General features: G+C 38.8%; 1 protein-coding gene across 1 annotated transcript in view; it reads left to right on the forward strand.

The window, feature by feature from the left end:
* Window positions 1–21,117, forward strand: part of ap3b1a (adaptor related protein complex 3 subunit beta 1a) — a 231,454-nt gene that overhangs the window by 95,458 nt on the left and 114,879 nt on the right. Inside the window, exons 9-14 of the mRNA XM_076284918.1 lie at window positions 2,689–2,786; window positions 2,971–3,025; window positions 3,115–3,186; window positions 5,770–5,832; window positions 10,759–10,891; window positions 12,295–12,404. Coding sequence (XP_076141033.1) covers window positions 2,689–2,786; window positions 2,971–3,025; window positions 3,115–3,186; window positions 5,770–5,832; window positions 10,759–10,891; window positions 12,295–12,404 — 531 coding nt within the window. The remainder of the gene's footprint in view (window positions 1–2,688; window positions 2,787–2,970; window positions 3,026–3,114; window positions 3,187–5,769; window positions 5,833–10,758; window positions 10,892–12,294; window positions 12,405–21,117) is intronic.

Here is a 21,117-nt window from a genome sequence, read left to right on the forward strand (position 1 = left end):
GCAACCAGTTCAGAAACCGGAAGTTTTCCGAGAGTGGCAGTTCTCCCCTTATTAGACATTCTCTGGTATTACCCAAAAGATATGCGGAATGTTAGAAAAAGACATGCTGCCCCTTGACTTTGTAAGCGGTAAGGGCTGTCTAGAGCTTACGCAATTAATTAAAGAAAAGAGTTGTTCTGTCCGCTATTAGAAGGTTAGACTTGCCTTGGCCAGTTTGTGTCTTATGCATTCTGAAGGTGCCCGTTTTATCCATTAGTTTAGACCTATTAGGCAACATTCCGCATAAGATGGGCTTAGATTTGGAAATACATTACATCTACATTTCAGGAAGTATCATCAATGGTAACAGATAAGGTGCTACACTAATTGTTTTGGAACATCACAATTTCGGTGTCCATCACTCTAGTTCATCCAAAACAAACCAGAAAAGGGGCTCAAAGTGCTAAATACTGGAATTATCCTTTAACAGGATGGTTCAGGCCCTTATGTTATCCTGTACAGAACTCACGGTGACCAAAAGTCAGACACTCCCACCCAACCTGCATAATCCCACATCAGCACAAAAGCAGACAAAACCCTTATTTACCCATCCATTTCCCCTAAAACCCATAACCACCCTCCCCACATCCCATAAACCCACATATAGTAAATCCCTAAGAAACAGTATGATAACTATAAACCATGCCTGGTTAAACATTGGGGAAACGTTACCAGTGTCGCAGTGTCATTCCACGTATGCAATTGCTTTATCCAGGTCTGTGAACTGCTTTTCATTGCTGTTGTAAGTAATCCGCAGCTTTGCTGGATATTGAAATCCATATAGAACGTCCTGACGGTCCCGCAGGACTTCTTTGTCTCTGTTAAAGCGGGCACGTTGTTTTACAATTTCAGGTGGAAGATCGGGGAATATTAGAACCTTTTGCTGGTTGTAGGTAATGGTCTTTAATTGTGCAGCCTTACGCATGATGACCTCCCATTCCTGGAAGTAGTGCAGTTTGATGATGAATGCGGGTTGTTCTGTGCACCTCTCTGGGTAGCATTAGATCTGTGAGCACAGCCAATCGTTGGGAGATCATCTAGTGAAAGAGCGCTTTATAACATTTTGGCAAAAAATCCCTAGAGCTCTGTCCCTTTTCCTCACCCTCTTTGATGTTCAAGATCCGCAGATTCTGTCTCCTGCTTCGGCTTTCCAAGTCCATGCATTTTTCATTGAGCTGTGACACTGATTTCACTAACTGTTGCACCTCACTTGTTGTGAGGCACCACGTTCCAGTTCAGCTAGAGTAGTAGCCTATTCAGAAGCTGTTTCTTTCACGGCAGAAATAGCGTTAATAGTGTCGTTCTTTAGAGCAGTCAGCTCACTCCTTATGGACATGGAGAACTGTTTAAATCTCTGGTCAATCATCTCCCCAATTTCAGCTTTGAATTCGCAAATCTCCGTCTGTAATGCCATTATTCCAGCCAGAACAGCGTTGCTAGCATGTTGATTAGCCTCCTCGTGATTGCCAGCATCAACCGATGAGCTAGTTTGACTCGGTGGCTGAGTTTGTTCAACTGGCTTTTTGGTTTTCGGCATAGCTATAAATTTGTCGCCAACTAGTTTGAACCATATGCAATAATTTACACTGTAGTGTCTTAATTTAACAGGGTATTATTCGTTTGCTTAAATTATTTATAAAAAATCCAGGAGCTCACTAAACCACGTCTTACTCGCACATGACGTTAACGGAAACCCCCCCAAATAGATTTTTTGATCTTAATATGAGATGAACACATGGTAAGATTTTATTTTTTTGCGGTGTGGTAGTGTGGCCAGGGTCCCTACAGACAAACCAAAATATTGTAAACTTTGAAACATTGTACAGAGAGGTTATAACAAGACCTGTATCTGAAGACCTGAAGCAAATTGCCTGGCTTTGTGTTCCGGTAATGTCTTACAGCGTATTAGATATTGTCACATACGTTGTTACACTGTACTTCATTATGTAGATACACTGGAACAAGGACCCCTTAAAATAAAGTGTTACCCTATTTTGAAATGTTAAACAAATCTGATATAAAAATGACTGTAAATGTTAATGTAGTGGATTTAAAGATATTTGCAACTTGTCCTCCTCCACCTCATGATTTTGGCCATCATACTACAAAAATGTTAGCCTTATTTCAGTAAACGGAACCATCCGTCTCTGAGACAGGTGGAATCTTTAATCATTTTTTATAGCGCTACTTTTGCATCATTACAGTTTACTATGTGTTCATGGCTATATTGAATACATTTGGGATGATGACTACATGTGTGAAGAGGTGTGTGCATATTAAATCCCCAGTGTGATGTTTGGGAGTTATAAAGGCATATCTGTGTAAAAAGTGTGTAAACTGTGAGATATGTTTTTTGTGGTAACACAGGTTTTGTTTGAACACAAAGTTGTAATGTAGAATCTTGGAACAGTTTGTACTTAATGCATTCTGCAATACTGAGACTACCAGAACACAAACAAAGGTACTTGGAAAGGGCTCTGAATATGTTGTTGTACAGACACATCTGAATATATTTAAAGTGCTCAATGAAATGATCCATGTTACATTATGGCATTATCCATGTTACATTATGGCATTATCCATGTTATTCCTGTATTTTTTTTAATCTTACCCTCTTTTTTTTATTATTTATTTTCCCTTTTCTCTAAGGTGGTGATGTCTGTTGCCCAGCTCTATTGGCATCTAGCCCCTAAACATGAAGTGAGCATTGTTACCAAGTCACTGGTGCGATTGCTGAGGAGCCACCGGTAATCCATACCTCTTGCCATCTCCTTCACACAGCCTCATGTACTATTGCACCCAACATTATGAGAATAACACCACCTTATTCTTGATTCAAGAAACCTGTTTTTGTCATTTAACACTTCTGTAGTTCACACAAGTACTAATGCCAAAACACATCTCTAATATGTCTCCCTTCTTTTTAATCAGGGAAGTTCAGTATATTGTGTTGCAGAACATTGCCACTATGTCAATCCAGAAGAAGGTAAAGTAAAAGTACTTTACAAGTCAGAGGAATGTCTATTTTAATATGAAGATATGTCATGTTTCCTGCGTGCATCCTTTTACCCACAGAGCATGTTTGAACCCTACATGAAGAGTTTCTATGTCCGCTCTACAGATGCCACACATATAAAGATACTGAAGGTACGTTCATTCTTTGACTTTGTTGTACGTTCTTAACAGCTACACTCTTAACTGACGGATAGCAGGCCTATAGCCTATATTGTTGTTTACGTGGGTTCAATTTGTTCCTGCTGCTCATTGTCAAAACTCGAAATCAAAAGCATGACTGAGGAAGAGGGCACCAGACTAGGCCTACTTCAGTTAGCCCACATTCAGAACCAAGAAACTGACATCTGGAGTCTTTCTCAGGTGCTCCTTTCGTGAGACAGAAAGAAAAACTGAATAGGCTATCCCTCTTGCATGCGGGCGGAGCGGGACATCATGTTACAGATGCGGGCGGGAGCGGGACTAAAAATGACACATTAATGCGGGAGCGGGGCAGAATATTGCGGGACCGCGCAGACCTCTAACACAAACTTAGTCGGGGCCAATACACCATCAAATAGAGCACTGTAAATGTTAGTTTAATCACTCTTAACTTTTCAGGTAGCCGATAGGCTAACCCAGGGGTTCCCAAACTTTTCCACGACAAGGCCCCCCAAATACCACTAGGTTCTGGCCAAGGACCCCCTTGATGTGTTATTAAACCCATCGATAATACTACGGCAAATGTAAAAATACATTAAGCTATTCCTAATAATTATTTTAGCCACAAGCACTTCGCTATGGAGCATACAGTGTGTAAAAATTGTATTTGGGGCTTTCTGTTATATGAGAGCTATCACTTTACTATTATTCCCAGTCATTATCATGGGAAATATAATGTTCAGATATGCCTCACATTATTATAATGGCATTGTATAACAACCCTCATAGTAAAAGGTATATTTAAAATTTTTCAAATGTATTTATTTGTTGCTTTTATTTTTCCTTCCAACTTGCTGAGGCCCCCGTGGCATCCCCTCGCTGCCCCCCAGGGGGCCCCGGCCCCCACTTTGAAAACCACTGGGCTAACCATTAGCCTTTCAGACATTGCATTTCATTGTAAAACTAGCCAGGCAGCCAACGAGGCTACATGCTGCAATATGAAATATATTATGTTTTAGTGACCTTGTTGTTTCTATGAACATGAACTGTTGAATTCATGGCAACATCGAATTAGTCGAGGTAGAAAGATCCCTGTATATCTTCATTAAGTACTTAAACTTTTGAACTAGCTGATAGCCCATTAAGCTCGTTTTGTAGGCACTGCAGGTTAGCGGTTTGGCCATCCATGCCCCCGAGGCAACATTTCCCTGTTCAAGGACGAGAGCAAGAGTGTCCAAAGGGGTGAAAAACACTTTAAATCGGGTCACATTATTGAGTATAGTGTGTCCGAGAGTCAGCTTGTGGGTTTTGTAAGGGCCAGCATGAGGGACAAGACCTACAAAGTTGTGGTGAGTTTTACAGGGAAGCTGATAATGCTAGCTAACATTAGTTAACTTTAGCTACGCTACTGTAGCCGTCATACTGTATGAGTCATATCAATCATACTTCTTCATGCATTTAATTAACATTGTGTAATACTTCATGGCAAGTTAATAAACTGAATATGATGGTGGTCCAAGAGCAGACCATGCACCCGTCCATACATCAGACCGACAGACTGAGCGGTGATGGCAGTCGGGTACGAAGCACTGCACCATGTTGCTAATGTTAACGTTAACCGCTTTCACACACGCGCGATACAAAATATACGATGATAAATATAAAATTATACAAAACACTATAATAATAATAATTTACACGATTACTACTGAAATAACTGCTATTAACTGCATATTCACTACAAATCACTATTTGGAGGAAAAGGGGCTCATGTCATCAAGTTGTTGTTCGCGGTTGTGCCTTGGACTTTATATATTATTCAGTGAGGCGCGGTGGTTTATAGGATGAGTAGTTCCTTTGTTTGGATATGAAAATATGTACAGTCTTGTACCTTTGTCTTTTTTGTGATTTTCTGTTTGTTTTATTACTCGAAATGATATGTTGTATGCTTATGAGTTACGCCATAGCTGGTTAGCATATGGCATGGTCTAAAATGGTCTGAATACCTTGGAATTAAAGGGGTGGTTCAGGATTTTGGACATAGGGCCTCATATACTTATAAAGAGGGATCAAAAGTGTATTTATACTTATACATTGTTTGATTTTATTGTCACCGAAGTAACAATAATTATAGTGGAATTGTTGCCATGTCATAGTAGGCTAAGTTGCAGATTTTTAACATGATGTCTCATAAGTGTTTTGGCGAACAGGTGTATTGCACTAAATTGAAACTGTCATAGTTGCAATGTAGTGCAATAAAACTAAACTGTCATAGTTGTCCTAAAGTGTGTGCAATTACTTATGTTATTCAGGGGGGGTTTTCATGTTAATCCTGATAGTTACACATTTTTCGGACATTATGATTTGTGTCAGCAGGCATGTAAGTGAGTGGAGGAACATTTTTTAACATTAGTGAGTTGTATAGCAATGTTTCTTGAATTTCCCCTTGGGGATCAATAAAGTATCTATCTATCTATCTATCTGTCTGTCTGTCTGTCTGTCTGTCTGTACTGAATTATTATACTGTACTGATTAAATTTTGTTTTAACCATGACTTAATTTCTTCCATTTTGTTAGCTGGAGATTTTAACCAACCTGGCCAATGAAGCAAACATTTCAACAATCCTCAGGGAATTCCAGGTATCTCCTAATGTCTCCTAATGTCTTTTTCTGGACCATCCAACTTAGTTTTGCAGTCGCTTTGGTCTTTCTTATCCCTTTGTAGGTCACGCCCAGAAAAGAAAAGAAATGTCTTTTTCAGATCTACTCAGCTGTAATAGCATACATATATATGCTATTAATATATGTATATGTATATATATATTTTAGGGCTGTCAAAATAACTGATTCATTTCAATTAATTAATTTGAGAAAAAATAACTGATTAAAAAAATAATGCAGATTAATCGATTCCGTATGACCTTTGACCCCGAGCCGTTCCAGCAGTAACCATTAGACTGTAAAATGAAGGAGAGAGAAGAAAATATGCTGCCTAGATCATTGATTGGAACATTACTTTTTAAAAAAACAGCCTGATGGTGTTGATAAAAATAAAGTATTGATTAAAATGAAGTCCTCTGCAATGTCTGCAGCAAGGAATTTGCATATCACCAGAGTTCGTCAACTCTAAAGTCGCACATCAATGCAAAGAAATAGTGTTGACATTGAGGGGAGTGTTAGTTTATTTTCATTGTGTCCCCTAGGTTATATCGGTGGCCTGAAATGCCTTGTATGTGAAAACATTTCTTCCCGAAGCACTATTGAATTTATTTCCTCAGCATATTAGGTCATATCATAGATTATTATGGCCATTATTTGAACAGTGAAAATAATAATAAAAACGTTTTTGAACTTAAATGTCACTAATGCTGATTATTCAATGATTCATTTGAATTTAAATATTTAAAATACTTTCACAGCAAAAGTTATATATGCGATTAATTTAGATTAATTAATCACAGAGTATGTGATTAATTTCTATTTTATGAGCCTCTACCAAATAGTTGAGATGACCATTAAGGGTAGCAGAATTTATCTTACTGGACTACATTAAACACTATATCTCAATGATAACTTTAGTCACATGCTTCAAATTTAGTTCTAATGTTTACTTGGACAAACGTACAGGTTAAAATGTTGAATTTCACTTTTTCGCATAATTCGACAGAATAGAATAGAATAGAATAGAAACTTTAATTGCCACACAACAATGTTGGTGGTATTTTTTGTAGCTCAGTCCGTTTGGGGGGGGGGGGGGGGGTTTGGGTTAATAGCGGGAGGGGATAAATTAAATATAAATAAAAAAAGTAGAGTTGCAAATCTTCAGGAGTTCAGGAGTCTAATTGCTGAAGGGTAGAAGCTGTTGTTGAAGCGCGTCGTTCCTGTCTTCAGAGATCTATAGCGTCTTCCAGAGGGCAGAAGTTGGAAGAGATCATGGCTCGGATGTGAGGCGTCCCTGATGATCTTGGTTGCTCGGTTCAAGCTGCGTTCAGCATACAGAGAGTGGTGGAAGGTCACAGCCAGTGATGTTGGAGGCTTTGGTGACACTCTCTCTAATTTCCTCTTGGTGCGACTGTCAGAGCTCCCATACCAGACGGTGATTGAAGATGTGATGATGCTTTCAATGATGGCTTTGTAGAAGAGCAGCAAAAGGGTTTTGTTGACATGAAACTTTTTCAGTTGTCTTAGGAAATAAAGTCTCTGATTCGCCTTTTTGATAAGGTGGGTGGTGTTAATGTCCCATTTCAAATTATGGCTGATATGTGAGCCAAGAAATTTAAAGGAGTCAGTCAAGGTTATAGGCTGTTCACCTATAATAGACGGGGCTTTGGTGTTAGGCCACCTTCTCATGTCCACAACCATTTCTTTGGTTTTTGAGGCGTTAAGATGGAGCTTATTTTCAGTACAGCAGTCCGTAGCCCATTTCACCTCCTTGTGGTACTGGGACTCGTCATTGTCACTAATGAGGCCTATGATGGTGGTGTCATCTGCATACTTCAATACTTTGACAGAGTGATGGTGAGATCTCATGTCATTAGTGTAGATGGAAAACAGAAGAGGAGATAACACACAGCCTTGTGGCACTCCAGTGTTGAGGGTCAGAGGGCATGATGTTGTATTGTTAACCTTGACTGATTGAATTCTATTCCTCAGGAAGTCCAGTATCCAGTGACACAGAGCTGAGTTGATGTTCATGGCTTGCAACCTAGAGAAGAGGATGAGTGGATCAATGGTGTTAAAGGCAGAGCTAAAGTCAATGAACATCATGCGTGCATAGGTGTTGCTTGACTCCAGGTGTTGCAGTATAGAGTGAACTCCTAGGTTGATGGCATCTTCCACAGATCTGTTAGACTGGTAAGCAAACTGGTAGGGATCCATCAGCGGTGATACTGTGATTTGTAGATGGGAGAGTACCACACGTTCAAACACCTTCATAGCCACTGAAGTGAAGGCAACGGGCCTGAAGTCGTTGAGCCCAGTTGTTTTTGTTGTCTTTGGGACCGGAATGATGGTAGAGGCTTTAAAACACTGTGGAACTACACACTGCTGCAGAGAAGTGTTGAAAATGTCAGTGAAGACAGGTGCCAGTTGATCTGCACAGTGTCTGAAAACAGCTGGGGAAAGCTGATCTGGTCCTGCTGCTTTCCTGGCCTTCTGTTTTTTTAAAAGTTTGCACACCTCTGCCTCCTGGATGACAAAGGGAGGAGAGGAGGAGGTGGGAGGAGAGGGGAAGACTGCTGGTGACTGATTGTCCTCAAACCGGGCATAAAATGCATTGAGTCTATCAGGAAGCTCAGGGTCCTCATCTGGTGGTGAAGTAGGCCCTCTATTGAAATTGGTCATCTCCTTCAGACTTTTCCAGACTGACCTGGGGTTGTTGGTGGCCAGTTGATGCTCCAGTTTCAATGCATAATCAGCTTTAGCTTTTCTGATAGCAGAACGAAGTTCATACTTGGCAGTCTTATACTCCTCCTTGTCTCCTTTCTTGAATGCAGAGCTTTTTTTCCTGCAAAGTGCAGCAACCTCTTTGGTGAACCAGGGTTTACCATTGCCTACATTGTATACAGTCTACACTTTCATATTGTGAACAAATTTCCCGGATAAACATAAGTTTTGACTGTTAAACCCTTACTTTATTTAGGTGAAGATTCAACATATTAGCAGTCATTCCCTTTGTCCACGCCACTATAAGGTTTTACCGTAGGGTATACGGTAGAGCTAATTTACTCATTACTCGTTACTCAATGTGTCAGCTCTATATTGTTCTTGGCAGATGTAACCGAATATGAATGTGAAAGACTTGCTTTTCAGGGCACGAACGGTCAAAAGCACAAACTTTTAGAAATATCCTGGTGTCATTTTAGGGACCAGGAGAAGTTTTCCATTGTAGTAGGCTAGCACATTTTAAAAGTAGGCTAGGCTATACACAATCTGTGTACACAGAACTTCCTCTCCCCTTACTTCCCCCGAAATACATTAATTATATTCTATAGGGAGGGAAAGTGAAAACCAGCGCCCCAAGTGGTTGCGTTCCTATCGAAGAGCAGCTCCAATGTTAAGTCCCATAGACCTATTTTTAAAAAAACATTGTGAAGCCAAATCAGCGAAGTTATCCACCAAAAATATTTTTCAGTGTGTATATAGTAATGATCTTCAAACTGTGAAAATGTCAGGCTATTTTGCCTTATTTTTAAAAATCTAAATTGCTCCTTTTGTTTCATACAAAAGACGTCACGTGACTTTACCCTTCGACGTTACTCAAGGTGGCATGGTTTGTTTATTAGCCTGGTTAGCATTGACACTTAACACTTACTGCCAGCTCTTCATGTGAGTAGAAGCACAACACCAGTTATCCAGACATAAAGATAATCACCACGCGGTTTACATCACGCTCCGTTATTACAAAAATATATTAAGCCAGTTAAGCAAATTGCCATATTGATCAGTTAGAGATTAAGCGCCCAAACCTGTGACGTCACATGCAACTGTAGTTCGTTATCACCATGTTAAGACAAAAACTCAAAACAATTCAACTGATCCTAAAAATAAGGGATGACCATTAGAGGCAATAGAGGTGACCCTAGTGCCTAACATATGGAAACCATTAAATTAAGATCCCAATGTGCACCGAGATATATTTTTTCTAAAAAAAAATCCCATCCACTCCGCTAAACTCTAGGAACGCAACCAGTAGGTGGCGATGAGATTACTTTCCCTCCCTATAGTGACACCTTATGACTGTCCCAGGTATAAACTAGGGGGCAGAAAAAGACTCATTGCACGGTTGAAACTGCATAGTCAGTCATCCGCTTCAAAGTCACGCTGACGTAAGGCTAATCATTGCTGTGCCCTCACACTATCATACGTGACAATTTACTTAAAAAGGGGATTTTCTCCTCTTCTGGCGTATCGTGACAGGAGAACCATGCCAACTTTGGATGTGGTTATCTTAGCGATACTTTTTGCAATACCCTCGATATACATATCGTTGGAAAGCTTAGTGTATGGCCGTTTGTGTGAGTTCAATAACTTAATTTAGTAAATTTTACCAAAGCGACTGGTTTCGCCTGTAATTAACACAGGATACCAAACTGGACCCTCATCACAGAGCCTGGTCATGTCTTATATGAATACACAGAAAATCCATATGTAGTCTTTACCATTTCCAATAATGTGAGCTAACATTCATGACATGGTGCGTTGAAAGCTTCTTTAAATTAGATTAGATTCCACTATATTGTCATGCAGAATACAAGTACAGAGACAACATAAAGCTGTTTTGAAAGCTTCTTTCCTTAGAAACCATTGTCACAAGTAAGCAATATTTTTCATTCATTATGGTGGTGAACAGAGGCAAAATTGCAAAAGCTGTGTTACTGTTCAAATAGTTATTATGGTCCTGACTGTTTAATGTGGCTCCCACTTTACAGCCCATTATGGCAACGAGCAGCAAGTATGTACCAGTTAGTATAAATATGCCAACAAACTTATGCCCATGTGTTCTCATTTTATCCTTGCTTGTGTATTTGTATGCATATGTGTCTTTCTTGATGTGTGTGTTTCCAGACATATGTGAAGAGTCAAGATAAAGTATTTGCTGCAGCTACTGTTCAGGCTATTGGTCGCTGTGCCACCAACATCACAGAGGTGACGGATACCTGTCTAAATGGCTTGGTGCTACTCTTGTCCAATAGAGATGGTGAGGGACTTAAAATATGTCTTCATATTTCTGCTTCAGTGGTCTATATGTGGCACTAGTCTTTATTGCTTGATTTTTTATATGATCAGTTCAATCTATTGTAGTTCAATCAAATTAAATAGTGGTTAGCGCCATAGTAAGCACTTTACATTTCTGCTCATGTCTCGGGAACCGTATGGAATTTTTATGTTATTATGTTATGTTATTATTTACAGGTGCATTCGTTAATTTAATTTGGCACTCTGAAAATGGAATAACCTTTTGCAGTTTGAAAAGATGAGCGTTCTATCATCTTATCAATTAACAAACGCTTTCTCATGGAGTAAAATTGACATTGGCATAAACAGCCACATACCAGGAATCAGAAACAAACTCCCACAAAAATCATTGTTAAGATTGTTATTACTGTGTCCCGCGTTAATGACGCCATGGTAGTTTCCTTCTGTGTTGCTATGGTCGCCCAGCTACATTAAAGGGGGTACTTTTTGCTGTGAAATAGGAACACCTTCGCTAAATCTTGTTACTGTTACGAAGTCTGGCAAAATCTGACAGGAGTTGACAGGAAGGAATTGACGGGAGTTGACAGGAACTACAATGGGAGCTGTCAGCTTGTCTGTAAAAATTACATCCCAAGACAGTCTTTTGGAGACCCAAAGACCTTATTTTGTTTAGAATCTGTCAAAGGACTCCAGTAAGCACAGCGATGATGCTTAAACCGATCAAACACACCCTCTACGGAAGAGTGAGAAACCATGATCTGCCTCTTTGGTAGCCTGGAAAGGAGTTTCAATGGAACAGATATGTTTAAGCATGAACTGGGCTCCAGGCAATACCTTGGCCCTCTTTTACAAGCTGGATGTCACCAGCACCAGCGTTATTGTGCTATTAGCTCTCATTGTCAGATGCGGACATGCGAGGCACAACCTGCTGATGATTCCCTCTTCCAGTAGCAGATGTGTGAGGACACTTAGCTGATGGTTCTCATTGAATGACCATGATGTTTTGTAACATATACAGACAACATATGGACATGTTAACAAAGTTAGTAACTTTTTCACTGGAAGTGGTCTGTAAAGAACAATATATAAGGTCTTAGGTCTGATAATCTAATTTCCCTATGGGGATTAATAGTCATCTATCTAGCTTTATATCTGTCTCTGTTTATCTATCATCATATGATTGGACTATATCAATTTACTGTATAAACATAACAATTTAGGCAAGGCATGTTTAATAACATACCACACAGTTGAATTGTGTTTGGTTAATGAACCATAAGGTGGTCTCAGTTGCAGTATGGTATAGTGTGGTTTCAACAGTGAGAACTTATGTAGGCTGATCACGTTTTAATTGTTGAATATGTAATAATGCAATTATACACTGATGTGTTTGTCCTCCTGCAGAAACGGTGGTGGCAGAGAGTGTGGTGGTGATTAAGAAGCTTTTGCAGACACAGCCCACACAACACAGTGATATCATCAAACACATGGCCAAACTCTTTGACAACATCACGGTAAGATAACATCTCTTCATATTTCATTGGTTGATTGATTGTGTTATCACTAAAAAACATAATATTATGATAATAATAATTATCGTATATGATAAATTTGAACATATTTGATATGTTTTGACTAATTGATGTGTTCATATTATTGAGCATAAATAATTAATTTTGTTCTATGTTGGTTATACCACATTCTCACACACATGTTCATAGTCCTCATACTCACAAAGCTGCTAAGGATCTTGATGTAATTCTGCTACATAACCATACTACAGAGAAGCTTACAGTTAATCCATTACACATATCCGATCAATACTTTATTAGATTCTCTGTACTTCTCCTGGATAGTCTAGCTGCAGTGTTGTTCTGGCGTAATCTCAGAAGCCTCTAAAGCATCCATTTTACCACCTTGGTAACATCAGCTCATTCTTGTCACTTGATTAACTAGTGCAGTGTCCGTTCAAACATGCCATTCCTGTAGAAAACCTGTAGCCCAATTACATGCCTGCAGTTATGCCTGCTTTAAAAATTAGTGCTGGGCGGTATACCGGTTCACACCGTATACCGGTGTATATTTTCGTTATGATATGAATTTTTAATATACCGCCATACCGGTGTATTTGATTACACAACGTTTGGAACGCTGCGCCGCACGACAGTGTTTCAGACAGGACTTTCTTCACACGCACGCATGGTGCCACTGCGAGACATAGTGAGGGTAAACACAAAACACCTGAAGTTTTTCCCCTGAAGTATGACCCTTAAGGGTTAATTTATCCTTAGATAAAGGGTTTATTTAAGGGTGTTGCACAGAATACCTTAAATTGTTTCTTTAGTTAAGGAAAAACGTTAAGGGATACTGCAAAAGGGATTTACCGTCACAGAAATTCTATAGAGATTGTTCAACAGCAACTAGCTGACTAGTAGGTGATGTCGTTAGTTAGCAACCCACCAAACACAGTGAAGTTTAATGAGCTTATCATTCATCTCACCTTAAGAATATTCGCTGAAATGATCCAGGTAGCAAGTAAAGCATGTTATAGACATGCATTGAGCAATACAAGCTGGCTAGTTAGAAATTATCCTGACTGTCATCAGTGCACCAAAACAAACTTTTTTGTTAATGTTTTGCCTAGCGAACCGAACCGAAGCTCATGGCAGGCTAACATGACATCCACATTCACATGAAGTTAACGTTAGGCTACCACTAACGTCATGTAAACCACACAATAACAATAAGGCATGTTTCTGATAGGCCTATTTGACAGAGTAAGCATATTAGCAGAGAGGTTTCATTTTAAATTGTATAATTTTCAAAAAAGTATAAAGTTGCACTATTTGTATTGGTTTTATAGGCTACAAGATGTTTGTGAAATTTGCACAGTACAGTTCTGTATTTTGACTGCAATTGTCTTTGCATTCTGATTAGATTCTTCATTAGAATCATGAGTGGCTCTTTGTAAACAGCATCATTTTCTGGGGCCATGCAAAACTGCATTACCACTAGTGTGGAGTTATTCTACATCATGACAGTAAAATAGACCATCCTTAGTCAATGTACTGCAGCAATTCCTCCCTCAACCTGTAGAAAATGCTGTGAACATCTGATTATGCATGGAAAAAAAAATACCGTCATATACCGTGAAACCGTAAGAATTTAGAAAAATACCGTGATATACATTTTTGGTCATACCGCCCAGCACTAGAAAAAATCATTCCAACTAAGCGTTAAATAATGAATACTGAATATTACATTATAATATATGAACTTATAATTATTAATGTGCAGTAGGCCTAAGCAGAATTTAGGCATGGCTGCATGTGACATTTTTATCAGAATGATATATTAAGCCTAACAGCTGTTTTGAGTTAAGGCTATATTATTGTTAAGCTATAACTTCCTGATACTGAAGACAAACCATTTTGTGGAATGATGCATCATCGTTGGAAATTTGCAACGATGGGGGACTCTGGTAGGCTAGCCTGTGACATCACGTCTTTGATGTCTGGTAGGCTTGCATGTGACATTACGGTCTGTCTGCCACTCGTTGTCTGTAGCTGATCGAAATGACATAAGACTAAAGCTTTGATGTAAGGCTTTATGTTTAGCCTATTGAATTACAAACCATTTTGTAGAAAGATGCATCATCATATGTGACTCAAAAACGGTCTTTGGTAGCAAAAGTAACATCGCTCTGTCTGCCACTCGTTGTCTAGTTGTGTGGCACGTCTTCTGAAACATTGTTAAATACGGGACCATTAGCCTATCACTCGTTTCAATTTGGGACCTTGCAGTCAGAATTGTCGTTTGTTTATTCAGAGTCTTGAGTCCAAAGTAGCCTGGGCTATTCGAAGCTCTTTATTGCTGTTTATTATCCTCGGAATCATTGTATGCAAGCAAACTACATACAGGGAGTCTTTATTGTTGAGGTCAGACATGATAATCATCCAACATCTTGCGTCTTAACCCGTGATTCAGTGCTGCCAAAACTCTGCTTACCCTCTCTGCCTCTGGTCCTATGTTGTGCTGTTTGAGAGGGGGAGTGGCTATGGTAGAGCGGAGAAAGCCAATGTGCTTCTTTTACCGATATATTTAACAATATATTTCGCTTTTCTTATCCAAACAACGTCAAACTTGCCACTGCACTTGTGCCCGTAGCAAGACACCTGTCAAGTTTGAAATCAATTGGATAAACTGTTTGACATATATGCAAGCCTACAGTGCTGTGTATGAGGGGGAGTGGAAACAGTAGAGTGGAGAAAGCCAATGTGTGCTCCTTTTACCGATATTTTTAACAATATCCTTTGCCTTTCCTATCCAAACAACGTCAAACTTGGCACTGCTCTTACTCGTGCCAATGGCAAGACACCTGCTAAGTTTGAAATCAAACGAACGGTTCGAGAGATGTGCGACACACACACACACACACACACACACACACACACACACACACACACACACACTGACGCACAGACAGACGTTCCTGAAATGTATAGATAGATGGTTAATGATGAGGTTAATGATGTTACAGAGACTCTTTCCTCTGCACTGGCATCTTATCTGAACACAGCATGTCCTTTCCACAAAACCTACTCGTTCTAAACCCTGTCACCCATGGGCCTCTAACAGTATGTCTGTACTAGTGTTGCACGGTGTATCGATACTAAAAATGTATCACGATGCCTTCACGCAAAAAACGATACGATTTTTTTAGAATCGATACTTTATTAAAATAATAACGTTCTGTGTCTGTGTGAACTGCTGATCTCACTTAGCCTGACGAGCCAGACCCACATTAAAATGTAGGGTCTGGGCACTCACCGTTCGCAGTGCTCAGTCCGATGGGCGGGATAATCGGTTGTCTTTCAAATTCCCTCTGCATGCAATAGGACAGCGCTGAGTCCCACGCGTTTTCCCACCAGCGGAGCTAGTTGGCTAGTTCAAACTTTTGCCAACTTAATAAAAGCTTAACTCGTGTCACATTGTTCGCCAACAGCAACATTATCTTATTTGTTTTCAAGTAGCAGGGAATTCAAACCAAACCGTTGCAACTCTGCCATCAATCATTATGTTGTACACGATTTGATTGGCCTGATAGAGGTTTAATTTTTCGAGCTCACAAGCCAACAGAGAGTTGCTTGACTAGCCCTGGCAGCAAATCTGTGGCAGTAATTTGCTGCCGCTAGGGTGTACGGAAGCGTATTGCTGCCACACTAAAATAAATAAAAAGGCTCAGTATTATGTAATTACGTGAAAAGTGTCTTGTTATAACAATATCTTTTTCATGTTTTAACAAGATATGTATCACGTTATTACATGAAATTATCACGTTATTTCATGATACTGATATTTTCACGTTATAAGAGTGAAAAGAACGACAGGTTAACGAATATGCTATAGAAAACACGACTACATGGTTAGTGCCAAGTAATTCTCTTCTGTTTAAGTCCAGCCTAAGTGAAATAGGCGGGTCAATATATGAAAAAAAAACACCTAACCTCAAAAAAATTTATACAAAAGGTTTTTCAACTGATTATGATACCTTTAGATGTACTTAATAACATATTAAAAATCTAGTAAAATCTGACCCCAGTAAAGGGGTCATTTTCAAGATGGCGTCCAAGATGGCCACCAGAAGCTAATTTGGGATATCTGAAGCATTAATCAGCCTAGGAAAGTGTTTTTCATGTTTAATCAGATTTAGAGGTCACTGATTCATATATGTCACACTAAAGTATCAGTTCATAATTTTCAAAGACTTGTTATTTTCAAGATGGCATCCAAGATGGCCACCAGAAACTAATTTTGGCTATGAAGCATTATTCAGCCTAGGAAAGTGTTTTTCATGTTTAATCAGATTTAGCGGTCACTGAGTCATATATGTCACTAAAGTATCAGATCATCATTTTCAAAGACTTAGAATTTTCAAGATGGCGTCCAAGATGGCCACCGGAAGATAATTTTGGCTATATGTGACACATTTTTCAGCCTAGGAAAGTGTTTTTCGTGTTTAATCAGATTTAGCAGTCACTGAATCATATATGTCACACTAAAGTATCAGATCATTATTTTCAAAGACTTAGAATTTTCAAGATGGCGTCCAAGATGGCCACCAGAGGCTAATTTTGGCTATATCTGAAGCATTATTCAGCTTAGGAAAGTGTTTTTCATGTTTTATCAGATTAAGAGGTCACTGATGACTCTTAATCTCCACCTTTTTTAGTGTTCTTATAGTAGGACTTGAGGATGCATGATGTTTTCTCTCTCAGTGTCACCATGCCTTCAAAACCTTTCCCTTCTGTGAAACATATGTCATTCCCGTACCGCTCCCTCAGTTTAGCTTTCAGATACTGATTACCGAATGGAATGGAATCAACCTCAATCAAATACTCTTTCATGTTAGATCCAAGTACAGAGACAGTCAACTGTTCTTAATTGTGTGCATTTCTGCAAGACACTCCGCTGTTCGTGTAGAAGATATGGATTACCTTGCACTGCTGCCTGTGGAACGTGTCAAAATGAACAATGTGACAATCCACACAAGTTCCTTTCAGAGGAGTCAGAGGATGATGAATAATGATATAATAATTATTTCTGATCTACTTATGCATATAGTTTAAGATTCAGTTTAATTAGCCCCCCCCTAATGATAGATGCCAACAATTATTGATCTACACAAATATACAATGCATCACATGGGTACAGTACATGGATCATGGTTCATTAAAGTCATAAAACAGCCACTTACTCGCAAACTCTACTCTACATATTGTAAACGCATATACACTGTACATGAAATATAACATTAATCAACAAAATAACATTTCCATCTTCCTCCACACCAAGCATTATACATACTCTATTCTGTATAGGCAAATATAGTGTAAAGCCGATAAATTTTGGCATATACAGTCCAGGGAAAAAAAATGAAACACCCTAAATTATATATTTTCTGAAAGCATATAATCTGTAGATAAGATATAGCACCATTTAAAAAATGTCCCATCTTCCTCCATGCCATGAATAATGCATTGCCCTCTATTCTGTATAGGCGAATCTAGTGTAAAGGGGATACATTTTAGCCTATATTGTCCAGGTAAAACAGATTAAACACCCAAAACCATATATTTTCTAAAAGCATATAACCTTTAGATGAGAGATAACACCAGTTAAGACATGTCTTATCTTCCTCCATGCATGCACAATACAATGCCCTCTATAATGTATAGGCGAATCTAGTGTAAAGGGGATATATGTTGGCATGTTAAGTCCAGGGAAAACAAATTAAACACCCTAAAATATATATTTTCTGAAAGCATATAATATGTAGATAAGATATAACACCATTTAAAATATGTCCCATCTTCCTCCATGAATGCACAATACAATGCCCTCTATTCTGTATAGGCGAATCTAGTGTAAAGGGGATATATGTTGGCATGTACAGTCCAGGAAAAACAAATGAAACACTCCAAAATATATCTTTTCTGAAAGCATATAATCTGTAGATAAAATATAGCACAATTTAAAACATGTCCCATCTTCCTCCGTGAATGCACAATACAATGCCCTCTATTCTGTATAGGTGAATCTAGTGTAAAGGGCATATATGTTGGCATGTACAGTCCAGGAAAAAGAAATTAAACACACTAAAATATATATTTTCTGAAAGCATATAATCTGTAGATAAGATATAGCACCATTTAAAACATGTCCTATCTTCCTCCATGAATGCACAATACAATGCCCTCTATTCTGTATAGGCAAATCTAGTGTAAAGGGGATATATGTTGGCATGTTAAGTCCAGGGAAAACAAATTAAACACCCTAAAATATATATTTTCTGAAAGCATACAGTATAACTGCAGATGAGATATAACACCAGTCCCATCTTCCTCCGTGCCATGAACAATGCATTGCCCTCTATTCTGTATAGGCGAATCTAGTGTAAAGGGGATACATTTTAGCCTATATTGTCCAGGCAAAACAGATTTAACACCCCAAACCATATATTTTCTAAAAGCATATAACCTCTAGATGAGATATAACACCATTTAAGACATGTCTTATCTTCCTCCATGCCATGGAGATGGTTAATAATCCTGTATTGCTTTTGCTCTGTATTAAAACACATTGATTTTAATTTATGGCTGAAAAAGGTAGAGCATTGAAACATTTTCAATTTTAACATTTAAAATCCTATTCTTGTTTAATTTGACCATCATTTAATATCAATTTCACCCCTGTAGGCTGAATAGTAATTGAGATATAGCCATTCTAACCTGTTGACAGCCATTTTGGCGGCCATTTTGAAAATGACCCCTTTCCCAAGGTCAGATTTTACTAGATTTTTAGTATGTTATTTAGCATGTCCAACAGTACCAGAATCCATAAAAGAACCTTTTGTATCAATTTTTTTGACGTTGAACCCTATATTGACCCTCCTAAAATGAGTATGGTTCTCTGGGATAAAGCAAACCTTCCTTCATCAATGAATTTTGACGAGACATAACGAGCTGTAATCATTTTGACGAGACATAAGGAGCTGTAATATAGGGTGCTAACGTGATGAAAGCGCAATGTTCACGCCAGAATAACATTACCATAACTTGTAAACAATCTACTTCATGTTCGGTCAGTACTACTGGTAATATTTGTCATGGCATGTAGACTGCAATTTGTTCAATAATTATTACCCAGATGTAGGATAGGCTACCCGAAATGCGCTAATTAAAGCCCACAGCATATAATACCACCAAAGTGTGTTGAGTCCTAATAATAATAACGGCTTATTGTTACGTGGTAGCAAATCATGTTATCAAAGAAATAGACATAATGTAGGAATGCACACAGATATATTCCAACAGGTAATAGTGTAGGCCTATCTGACGAAGACCTGAGTGGTTGGAACATCATACTTGTACACTGGGCGCAAAGAAGACTATCCTCACATTTTTCCCTTTGCAACTGTCAAAGAAATCCCATGAACACGGGAAGGCCTAGGGTAGCATAGCATTCAGTGATTTGCATGCAGTAATTTCAACACTGACCTTGATCTAGCCTAGTTTGGCTATTTAAAGCTACTTTATTGCCAAAACACAACACAATGTAAATTAACTATAACAAACATTAAAGGACTTAATCACACAAAGTAGGCCTACTATTTTACTGACTATAAAAAATAATAATTATGTAGGAAGTTTAGAAGTTTAGAACCCAGAATTGACCTGCACACTACAAAAGTGCACCGAATTCAACACAAATGACTCAATAGGCCTACATTTGAAGGGGGTATGAGCAATGTCCCCTCTAATTTTTTGAACACTGAGCAAACATTTTGTTTTCTGAGCGCACATTTCAGCACTGTGAGCAATTCGCAACCACGCGACCTGCCGAAAATGACCACGAGCCTGCGTTAGCCATAGGGAATTCAAAGAGATAACAGCAAATGCATCAATATGTCTAAAAAGGTTGATATTTATTCAGTATCCTTTATAATGGTTGGACTCATAAGCAGGCCGTCAAAAAACCGCGTCTCTGTAGGCAGCCTAGGCTCTGAGATCTGTACACTAAAAAATTGCTACCAACAAGTGTTGGCAACCACTCAAAGGCAAAATAAAGTGTTCCAACCAATAACCGACGAGATGCGCGTTTAGGAGAGTTTCAATTGCACGGGAGGGAGTAGCGAGCTAGCTCTCGGTTTTGTTTGAACATCAACAGAAGTGAAGTTCAGTGTAATTGCTGATACAACCTTTAAGCACCATCTGAAGTAAACAATAACATTTTGTTCATGTTTAGCGCATGGTCTGCGTAGAACTTGGTAATGGCATGAAGGATGTTTTCTGCAGGGCATCCTGAAAGCTGAATGATTCCAGCAAAAACTGTCTTAACTGAAATCAGTTTGCTTCCAAAACGTAATGTAACGCACAATCATTGTGCCATATGATGGTGTATCCTGAACTCATAACATGGACATGTTGGTGTTAATTGCTAGCATCACATTGTCGATTAATAATTTTATTTGTTTAGGGTCGGATCGTGCTCTCAGAATTCGTCTCTCTCGGGATTCATTCGTTTCGGGGAGAATTTGATCTATAGAGTTCCCATGTCTAAGTCTTAATGTTTTCAATGCGTCTACATGGACTTTCTGTGTCAGGTAATCAAGCTTCCACTGTCCTTTCGCTTTTGCCTCCGAGCAGAATTTGCAGATCACGCCAC

Source organism: Alosa pseudoharengus, unplaced genomic scaffold, assembly GCF_046254945.1.
Source record: "Alosa pseudoharengus isolate Yale_2024_CS ecotype anadromous, Long Island Sound unplaced genomic scaffold, YU_APseudo_1.1 YU_APseudo_1.1_scf_14, whole genome shotgun sequence".
In the NCBI taxonomy this organism is placed as follows: domain Eukaryota; kingdom Metazoa; phylum Chordata; class Actinopteri; order Clupeiformes; family Clupeidae; genus Alosa; species Alosa pseudoharengus.